Source organism: Phocoena sinus, chromosome 2 (assembly GCF_008692025.1).
Source record: "Phocoena sinus isolate mPhoSin1 chromosome 2, mPhoSin1.pri, whole genome shotgun sequence".
NCBI classification, from domain to species: domain Eukaryota; kingdom Metazoa; phylum Chordata; class Mammalia; order Artiodactyla; family Phocoenidae; genus Phocoena; species Phocoena sinus.
This window is the reverse complement of record NC_045764.1, coordinates 174,034,316-174,044,722: the sequence shown is the minus strand read 5'-3', so window position 1 is coordinate 174,044,722 and position 10,407 is coordinate 174,034,316. Positions and strand designations below refer to the sequence as shown.

The 10,407-nt window shown below is 60.2% G+C and overlaps 1 protein-coding gene across 4 annotated transcripts; it reads right to left on the bottom strand.

The window, feature by feature from the left end:
- Positions 1-1,485: 1,485 nt before the first annotated feature.
- DLK1 (delta like non-canonical Notch ligand 1) lies at positions 1,486-9,607 on the bottom strand. Of its 4 annotated transcripts, none has more exons than XM_032623148.1 (6): positions 9,392-9,607; positions 8,117-8,180; positions 7,472-7,602; positions 4,353-4,494; positions 2,168-2,447; positions 1,486-1,942 (listed from the first exon to the last, which is right to left on the bottom strand). In XM_032623148.1, exons 1-6 carry the CDS (start codon positions 9,456-9,458, stop codon positions 1,700-1,702), a joined length of 927 nt encoding a protein of 308 aa, XP_032479039.1. In that variant the 5' UTR covers positions 9,459-9,607; the 3' UTR covers positions 1,486-1,699. The 4 variants fall into 4 exon arrangements, with proteins under 4 accessions (XP_032479039.1, XP_032479037.1, XP_032479038.1 ...); XM_032623146.1 differs by having other exon boundaries at positions 1,695-2,014; positions 9,392-9,463; XM_032623147.1 differs by having other exon boundaries at positions 1,695-1,948; positions 9,392-9,463.
- Between the last annotated feature and the right edge of the window lie 800 nt (positions 9,608-10,407).

The following is a 10,407-nucleotide window of genomic DNA, read 5'->3' as shown; positions in this document are numbered from 1 at the left end:
GGGGATGATAAAGGGCCCGGAGTGGTGGGGACGATGTCTTGGGTGAGACGTCGGGAGGAGCTTGGGGGAGATGAGGGTCGGGCTCTGAATCAGGATGACAAGGGACTTGGGACGGTAAACCGGTGGCTGAGAGAGATGAGGTCAGTGGTCACGTGATGGCGGTGGCGCGTGTGGGTGAACTGAATGACCGAGATGACGTAGGTGATGATGGCTTAGCAGGGTAAACACAGCAGGTAGTAATACTGCATAAAGCTAAGCATATAGATTCTTATCCAAATAATTTAAGAAGCAAAATATTCCTAACTGGCACCCAAGGGCTGTTTAGTTGCCCAACTCTAAGAGCTGGAAAGCTAAACAGAGCTCTGTCCCATTTCCTTCTATTTTTTTGCAAAAAATATAGATGCTCTTTTTTTCTAAAAAAAGTCAAGATCTATCATTAAGAAGCTGGCTAGGTCTTTGGGGATCTGAGGGTTATTAATTCAGCAACACAAATGAAATCCGTGCTGTGTAGGCCAGGTCTGGTACCACTGTGGCCACAGAACTAGAAAACGCCCCACAGGCGACAATTTCCACTAAACCCTGTGAAAACCTTGGTGAGGGCTGTGTTGCTGCTCAGATTCGCCAGGGGCACTTGTGGTTCAAGGTGCATTTACATTCCCGGGGGACATCTCTAACCTACAGGGTAGGAGGCAGGTAGACAGTTGTTGGGCCTTTGGGGAGGTGGGTAGATAGGCAGGTGGCGGAGGCGCCGCCGAAGGGGCGGCCCCTGACCGCACATCGTGACTCAAAGGGGGCGAGCGCTTCCAGATGGGCAGTGGGCCAGGAGGCACCCCACTTTGAGAAACGCAGCTAAAATCCATTGCAATGCATCAAGTGTACACCCAGGATAGGCCCGGACCGTCGGATCCCAGGAGGAGATCAGTCTTCACCAGATCCTAAGTTTTTAGGGTCAGGGACTGTTTGGGCTCATCACCCCCTCGTTCCTAATTCAGAGTTTGAGAGCAAGAGAGGGGCCTTGGTGGTCACTGTGTTCAAGCCCCTGCCTGGAAAGGGGCCGAAAGGGCAGCCCGGGGTGAGAAGGGGACTCGCCAAGGATCACACGAGCGAGTTAGTGGCAGGGCTGGGATCAGGTCCCGACCCCCGCCAGCAGCCAACCCGGGGCTCTCTCTGCCTGACACGCGGCCGCTGCCCTCCGCCGGACCTCAGCTCAATCGGAAAGACTGAAGGGCTTGCGGTGTTGATGTGAGTGCGAGTCGGAGGTGGCGTGTGAGAATTAACGAACGAAAGAGATGTTAGCCCTTTTCACAGTGGTTGGTCATGCCAGCAATCGTAACGGTTTCACGAGGACCCTGTGGCCGAGACCCCTCAGAGAGGGACGTCGGCACAGAGCCCTGGTTCTGTTGCCTTGTTTTTTTTTGGTCTTTTTGATTTTAGGTTTAGAGTTTAGAATAACATACTTATTTCTCTTACTTGTTTAAAGATGACATTATTATTTTTTTTGTATCATGCATTAAGAAGAGAGAAAGCGGATTCTGGCATTGCGTTGGTCACACTGCAACACAGAGGTAATAGAGGCAAGCACGGCGTTCACCAGATCTGACACAAAGGAGAGCAAACTCCACCACAAAGATGAGAACAGACCGCATATAGTGAGCTCTGCGGGACCCCGAGAACAGAGAGGGGCCGGTGGGAATGCTGCTTAGATCTCCTCGTCGCCAGCCTCCTTGCTGAAGGTGGTCATGTCGATCTTCTCGGGGAGGATGATGTTGACGGCCAGGTCCTCCCCACTGTTGTAGTGGAGCAGCAGGTTCTTCTTCTTGCGCAGCATGTGATTGTAACGCAGGTTGGACACCCAGGCCTCGCACTTGTTGAGGAAGACGATGCCCATGGTGCCCAGGACCACCAGGCTGGTGAGCACGCCCAGGATGGTGAAGCAGATGGCCTGACCCTCGGAGAGGAGCGGAGTGCTCTTGTTGAGCTCCTTCATGGACACCTTGAGGATGCGGTGCTCGGGCTGCGGCACCGGCAGCTCGTGCACCCCGGGGGTCAGGCGGTACGTCAGCCCGTAACCGCTGGGCAGACGGGTGACCTGCTGGGGGCCCGCCGCGCGCTTCCGGCCGCAGATGGGGCCCGTGAACTCGGGCTTGCACAGACACCCGAACCTCACCTGGGAGTGCTGCAGGCAGGTGCCCCCGTTGAGGCACGGCTCGTTGGCGCAGGTGGACACCGGGCGACTGCAGGTCTTGTCCATGAAGCCGGCGGGGCAGCGGCAGCGGAAGTCGCCCCCGATGTCGGTGCAGATGCCCTGGTTCTCGCACGGGTTGGGCGTGCAGCTGTTGGTCACGATCTCGCAGAAATTGCCTGAGAAGCCAGGGGGGCACAGGCAGGAGGCATGGGAGGCCCGGCCCTCATCGTCCACGCAGCTGCCTCCGTGCTGGCAGGGCGAACTGCAACACAACAGGGGGACACGGTAAAGGGCCCTCGGGCACTGAGCTAGGACTGTGGTGCCGGGAGTGTGGACGGACGCTCCGCTCCCCCTCGTGCCACGTGGCAAACCTCCTGGGGCCCGACAAGAGGGCAGGTGCTCAGAACGCACGAGGTGAGGGAGTGAGAGCCAGCCAGGGGGGTCCCGGGGAGCACCGGGCACCGTGACCCCTGCCTGCGAGGGGCTCCGGGGCCGTCCGAGGTGGGAGCCCCCCCCACCGAGTGGGGTGTGTGCCTCACCCCCATCACGCTGCCAGCCTGGAACATGCCTGACCTCCCGAGTCAGGACGCCCATCTCCTCTCCCACCCCTTAGGTCATCTCTCCGACCAGAGGCCTGACGGTTAGCCACTGCACAGGTCGGGAAACTGAGGCTGAGAGAGGCAAAGTCAGTGACACCCCAGGGCTGCAGCCAGCTGCCCCCGTCAGCTCCGTCCCCAAGCCGTGGAGGCCGAGCAAAGCAGGGCATCCCTCAGTGTCTCCCACCTCCACCGTCCCGAACCCCTCATTATTATTTTTATGTTCAGCGGAGTGAGCCTGCGGGCTATTGTACAGGAAACCCTTGGGGACTCTCAGAGTAAAAGAAATACGCGCTCTGTCTGCACCGGCTTGGAGCGGTGTCTGTGCCCGCTGCTTAATAGTGGCCCATTCACCCAAGTGCAGCTTGCAGACCGAAGCTGTGTGCTCAAAGCAGAGCGCACACAGCATTTAATGTAAGTGCTTTTAAACGAGCAGACCCTTTGTCATCTGATAAATGCCAAAACTCCGGGGAAGAAAGGGGCTCCCAGCGCAAGAAATCAGCATTGCTGCTTCAGGGATGAGGGCGGCATAGGAGCCGGGGCTCTGAAGGAATTTCAAGGACCCTGGGCTCTATTTTGACAGACTGGCTCCAGTCTGTTAGAGAGAAAAGCAAAATATTTTAAAGGTCTCGCTCCGTATTTCCCCTTCCCACCAGCAAGCAGAAATGGAGTTCGGTGGTCACCCCTCTCCTCTGAGCCCGCCCAGGACACTGATCTTGAGATGCCGCAAGAATGCTGGTTCCTGTCCCTTGCGGCTCGGGGCTCTCTGCCCCACCCCTGGAATGCATTTTACGCTTTGGTTTCCTCACGGGACGGGGGCGCCCCAACCCTCAGCTACTGGCCCAGGCCTGGAGTCTACTTTGAATTCTCGCCTCTCTCGAGATCTCTCCTGGTCTCCGTTTAAGCCCCCTCGGAGGGTGGGACTGGCTCCATGCACTGAGCAGATAAGGGCCGGAAATGGCTGAGCTGCTGGGAAGCCCGCTCAGAGGCACCAGAGAGGCCAGGGGCCGTTCCATCTGCTAGGCGCGCTGCCCAGAGCCCCAGAGCCCCCTCCCCATGAGGGGAGCTGAGGGCCGAACACCCCGCCTTCCGGGGCCCCGTGCTGGCTGCAGCCCCCTCTCCCCACCTCCTAAGACATCCCAGAAAACCCCGAAGCAGAGCCTACCAGCTCCCCCAAACCCGCCCCTAAAACACGGTGAGCGGGTTTCACAAACAGCCTCGGGCGCTGCCGAACTCTGATCTCTTGTTACGTCGCCTTTAGAAAATTATGCAGCTCGAGCTCTGGTTCACGGTCCCAATCTCCTCACATTCACACACATCAGGACGTGGGAACGTCAGGGGAATATGAAATCGCCTTCAGGATTGTTTGAAAAAATTATGGAAATGACACACTCCCCCATAAATACCCTGATCCGGGGCGGCCCCCCACGGGGTAAAGGATGAGCACTTACTGGGTCTTTTGTCAGGCGACAGGTCCGACTGGGTTAGGCTGAAAGGGTCTTTAGGGGGTGTGAAAAAGGAATCTAAAGCGGCATTTATCAGAGCACACATAGCCCGGAGAGAATGCTTACCCATTCATCACGCAGGGCCCGTCCTTTTTCTGACAGTCCTTTCCTGAGAATCCAGGGGCACAGGAACACTCGTACTGGCCGTTATCGAGGTTCACACAGGTTCCGTTGTTGGCACAGGGGGTCGAGGTGCAAGCCCGAACATCTGTGGGGAGAGAGAACCAGGGAGATGAGGGGGACACAGACGCTGGACGGAGAGCATCCTGGGTGGGGACAGGAAGAGCCCCCTCCATCTGGTCGAGGGGGACCCCGTGTGAGCTGCTGAGATGTCTCTGCTTGTGTCCACTGCCAAGGGTCACCCAGCGGGGTCCTGAGGAAGAGGGTGTAGCGACCCCCCGAACCCTGATATAAGTAAACAGCTCAGGGAGCTCAAGGGTCACAGAGACAGAAAGTCACAGCCACTCACTAATATTCAACAGGCCAGCTGTGCCCTTCTGCTGGCGCCAGGTCACCTCTTCGGTCCAGCCACACTGACCTTCACCGCAGACCCCTTCCCTCCCCCCAAAACTGTGCCGAGCTGAGATTCCCTAACGGCCGCCTCCCAGACAAGTCTCTTGTGTTTGAAGGGGGTCCTTGCCGCTCGGGGGGGCGGGGGGCTAGTCCAGCCCAACAGTTAGCAACGTCAGCTGCCCTTCGTACTCCTCCATCAAAAAGGAGCAGGCGGGGAATGAGATGTAAAGCCCCCTGTCGGGAATCAAGAGACCTGGTTTGGCCCCAGCACCGCCTCCACCGCTCGGTGGTCTCGCGTTCTGAACGAAGGGGGTCCAGGATAAAAAGGCTGCATCTTTTGAAGCAACGCCATGAGAACTATTGAGTGCTCGCCTGTAAGCACGGGTTTCCATGAACACTGGTGTGTTTCCACCACCGTTTTACACCTCTCGTCACGCACACTTCATTATTCGGAGCTCAGCAAGGCAGGGACGGGCTGAACAAAGGGGCCTGGGTCAGGGGCTCTCTGACAGTGGAGACCCCAGCCCCCAGGCCTGGCCAGGGAGAGACCCTTTCTGTGCCCATCTCCAGCCGGCTGCCGAGTTCAGCTCCCTCCTCCCCCCACCGCCCCGACTCTGTGCCTCACTTTCCCCAGTTAGAAAAGGGGGGGGCTCTCCCTGGCCCATCTCTGAGAGCCCCTTCAGCTTTGTTTATCTACCACCCGAGCTGCCGCATCGGCCAAACAGAAAGCCAGGGCCAACCAGAGACGCAGCGAACGAAGGCAGCCTGGGTCCGGGTCCCCGGGGCTGAGGCCACACACGTGCAGATTTATTCCCTCTTTTCAAGAGCCCCGCACCCTCATGGAGTAGATGGCAATCAATCAGTAAGGAAAAGCTTGCACGCCAAGCTGATGGCTTATCCCGAGCACACGAGGCGCTCCTTGGGAGCCCGGCTTGGTGCGAGGAAACATAAAGAGGATTTATCATTACGGGAAGGCGCCAGGCGTTAGCACGCAGCGCCTCCGTGGCAAGCTTCTAATTCCCTGTTCCGGGCTCTCCTGTCAATGGGGATCTTAAATTTAAGCTGAAGAGCTGGCGACCACCCTACTCCTCTCCCACGGTGTCAAGCCCCGTGAGCCGAGGATCAGCCCACCTTCTCCTCTCCTGGGCCTCTGACCCCGAAGTCGGGTAGATTAAGCCGCCACCGGGAGAAAGCTGCCGGGGGGGTCTCTGCCTGCCTGCCGGGGCAGCAGCTGTGGCGAGGACAGCCTCAGAGACGGGTGAAAAGGGAGAGGGCCGGCGATTACCCGGAGGGCTGTTTCCTCTGGACCCAGCCGTCCCAAGCTTTTGTCAACCCAGTGGGGAAGGGACCTTTTGTCTGGAGAACTCCACGGGGGGCGTCCTGGATTAGATATCAGAAAGAGTGGGCTCCGGGCTAAAAGCCCTGATCCCGAATGGTGGCTTTTCTGGGACCCCTTGGGTCCCCAGAACAGCTTAGAGGTACTTCAAAGGTGCGGAGCCCAAGCTCTGTCGGCCAGAGCGTGAGTCAGCTGTGGGGCAAAGCCTGCGTCATATTTCTGGGGAGACTTTAAAGTCCCGAGACAACGTGATGGGGGATTTTGAAAGCCCCCTGCCTTGGCTACGCGGGGCAGGGGTGCTAACCACGCGCTCTTAGGTTTTTCTTGACGGGAGGGTGTTAGAAACAGCCTCAGATGAGAATGAACCCATTTCTGGGGCAGAGGGAGGGGTTTTGTAGTTGGCTGTTCCCCCAACTTCTTAGGTGTCCTGAGCAGACCCCTTTGCTTCCCGAGGCCTCCGTTTCCCTACTGGTGCCACTCGTCTTTACCGACGCTGCCGTCCGTCGGGACCGAGGGACAGTTACCGACGCTGCCGTCGGGACCGAGGGGCAGCGCGCACGCGCGGCAGCTGCCCGCGCTGCTGGGGGTCCTCCCGAGGACCTTAGTCTGCCTGGGCTTCAGGGCAGGTTTTGCCAAATGAGAATGGGCTCGGATAAGCGTTCTGCAGCCTGAAGGCGCAGCGACAGCCAGCCCTCAACTGCTTAGGGCAAGGGAGGGCAAAGACCGCTGTCAGTTAACAAAACCAACAGATAACGCCAATCTGCGCTTCAGCTACTTCTCAGCCTTTCCCGACCCCCCACCTCCCCTTACACTTGACCTCTTCCAGCACAGCCCCCGGCCCTGTCCCAGTGGCCCTGACTCAGCTCCCGCTGCGCCCAGCGCTCAGCACCCAGCACCCCTCCCCGCGTCTGTCTGCTTGCTTGTTGCATACCCTGAACAGCCTGGCGGGTGAATTTCATGGAGTCTTGGCTCTGCGACCCCCTGAGTCCTTTCCCCTCTCAGAGCTTCAGTGCCCTGAACAGGTTTCTCGAGGCTGTGGTCCCCACCCGCTCAGCTTCGCGTGGCGTGTCTGCGACTCTTTATTCAACTGGCAGCCCCCCTACCCCAGTGCCTTCCTGGGTGCTGGGTGCTGGCAGTGCAGAAGGGAGCAAAATTAAGTCCCTACCTGTGAGGAGGCTCCCAGCACCAGCAGGAAGTGTATAAACAGATCATTACCATACAGAGCGCTGGGGTGTGTTGGGCTAAGGCAAGAGGGGGAGGGGCGGCAGCCACGGGGCTGGGAGGAGGTGGCTGGGGGCAGGGGGCCGGGGCCAGGGTGGGCGGGGCAGGTGCCAACCTAGGTCGCAGAGATGTCCATCCCAGCCGTCCTTGCAAATGCACTGCCAGGGCTCCACACAGAGTCCATTAACACAGCCGGGAAAGGTCACGCACTGGTCACACAGGGGACCCTGCCAGCCAGGCTGGCACCTGCGGGAGTTGGGGAAGAAAGGTGGGGATGTATGAGGGGGGGGCAGGGATGGAGAAGGGGCTCCGGTTGCTTTCTGTGGAACCAAGAGCCCTCGCGGGTCTCTGCCCAGTGCCCGGCCGGTGGGTCCCAGGAAACCAATACCAGTCACCTGAATGGAAAAGCTTAAACAGGAGATCAGCTGGGGAGCAGGCAGAGGGGTCCCTGAGAGCCAGAGGAAGAGCTGCGTTTTGCCGCAGTGGCCTGCAGTGGTCTCACCTGCGAGAGGCTCTCCCGCCACCCACCCCTCTGAGAAAGCCGTCCTGTCCCCGCCACCGCTCCCAGCAGCCCCCGCCTCCCGGTCCTCTTGTCCCCCTCACCACCCCCCCCCACGTCACTGGTTTCCTGCGGGGGCGAGGAAGCTGTTTGCTGCAGTCCAGGGGCCAAGCCTCCCCGTTTTTTCTGCCTGACGTCATGACTCCCCAGAATTCTGCCCTGGCCCTCCAACACGCTGCCTCTGGGGAGCCGCTCCATTACCTGCAAACATTGTCATCCTCGCAGAATCCATTTTGGGGGTGGCAGGCCGGGAAGCATTCAGCTCCTGAGACACAAGAAAGGTTACACCGTTCACCCCACGAGGCCCTACAGGCTGTGGCGGAGGCCACGACGGCCTCCCAGGAGGCAGCCTCCGACCCTCTGTGGCTCTACCCACCGGGCACACAGTAGGCACTTCATCCCAACCCACTGAGGAGAAAAATCTCTGCATGTCCCTGGTTATGGAGTGACCACAGCCCACTGCCTAGCTCCTAGGACCAGGTCAGACACCCAGCGTCCCTCAAAGAAATTACAGACGCCAAATCCTAAAAGCAGGAATGAGGAGACAGTGAACGAGAACGGAAAGATTCTGACCCCTGGGCACTCGGCCAAACCCTCACTTTTGCCAAGTGAGCTAAAGGCGATGGGGGGCGGGGCCAGATTTTGAGATATTCGGCTCTGGGGAAGCCCAGACAGGTTCACCTGGAGGGCTCACAGGTAAGGCGTCTGGAGTTTTTAAAGGTTAATCCCACTTAAGCCAGGCACCCAGACCAAACTCCCAATTTTCCCCACACCAGACTCTTCGTATTAAAAAGACGAACAAGGGTTTCGCGGAAAAGACCGTAATTCTGACACTACTTAGAGATTCTGACACTTTAATAGGCACCTACTGTGTGCAGTGCCTGTAACTCCCGCCAGCTTTTCAGACAGGACCCCCGTCACCACTGGTGCAGCGGGCTGGGGGACCCTGCGGGAAGGGGGCAACTCTCTCGCTGTCAGAGACATATGGCCGCCACAGACAGGAGTGTCGCAGCCCCTCACCTAGACAAACGCCACGCAGGAGGGGCTCGGGCTGGGCTCCCAGCTAGCAATTTGAGGCGAGACGACGGCAAAGTTACCCCCCCCACACAGGCCTGTTCCCGAACGCACACGCAGGGACCCCCCAAAGTTGAACCCCAGAGCATTTTCACAGAGGGCTCCCCAGCATCACCTCGTTTCTCCATACCTCCTCTCTGCACACCGACACCCTGCGAGCGCCACTTCTGCGGGGCGGGAAGGGGCCGGGGTCCCACAGCTCCCCCGCCCCCGGGGACCCCAGGGCCGGGCTTGGCATGCGAGGGTGGCAGGGAGGACCAGGCAGGCGCGGCGCGGGGCTTAGGATTAGGCGGGACGGGTGGAAGTCGGGGCGCGCGGGACGGGGCGCGCGGGGCACGGCGGCCGGGGGGGTGTCGCAGGCTTCCCCAGAGGGGGCGCGAGCCAGGCCGCCGGGGGGCTCACCATGGGCACTGCGGCCGAAGGCCAGCAGGAGCAAGAGGACGGGCAGGAGGGCTGCGGTCGCGGTCATCGCGGGGCGGCCGGGGTCGCGGTCCCGGGAGCGGCGCGGGCGCGGGTCCGGCTCCGGGCGCCGCGCTGGGCTTCTGGTTGCGGACGCGGAAGGGGGCGCGGGCGCGCGGCGAGGGGAAAGCCAGGGCTGCACCGGGCTGCGCGCTGCGCTCTCCGCTGCCGCCGCCGAGCTGCCGCCGCCGCCGCGCGCGCCGCCCTTTTCGTACCGCCGCCCCCCCGCGGCCCCCGCCCCCCGCCCCCGCCTTCGCGCGCACGGGGCCGGCGCCGGCCAGTCCCGGTGACCCCCGCCCCTCGCGGGGCCGCCCCCCACCACTGCGGCGTCCCGGAAACCGGCTCGCGCACGCGGGGCACTCTTGGCTAGACGGGCACCGGTACCCCGCGCGCCTTTGGCACACGTTTCCCCCACAGGACGGCACACGGGCGCGCACACACGGGCCCGCTTAGGACAAGTCGCATGAGCCAAACACGGGCTGGGCCGTAGACCCCAGGAAGACGCGAGGATACGCTCGGAATACAGAAACACCAAAACACTTATCGCCAAGGTCCCGAGCACGCATGCCATGGCTCACGCACCCAGAAAAACCCAAACGCACACTCTAGAGACGGGGAAAACGCACACTGTCGCACACGCACCGGGAAAAACACTTATGAGGAGCCTTAGGCACCCACACTCGTAGCCATAAAGACGCAGGGAAACGCAGACACACTCGTAGCAGCACACAAGGCAACACCAACACCGACACACCGTGCTACGCCACAAACACACACTGCGACACACGCGCACGTCCTAGCAATAGTCGGGAGCGCCACAGGCTCAGTCATAGGCACGCAGAGAGGCTGAGGACATAACAGTTATGAAACCCTGGACATCCGTCAACATGTGCTCGGCCGTCCACACAGAGGCACGCGCACAGCCGCGCGCACACCTGAACATGCGAATATCCTTGTAA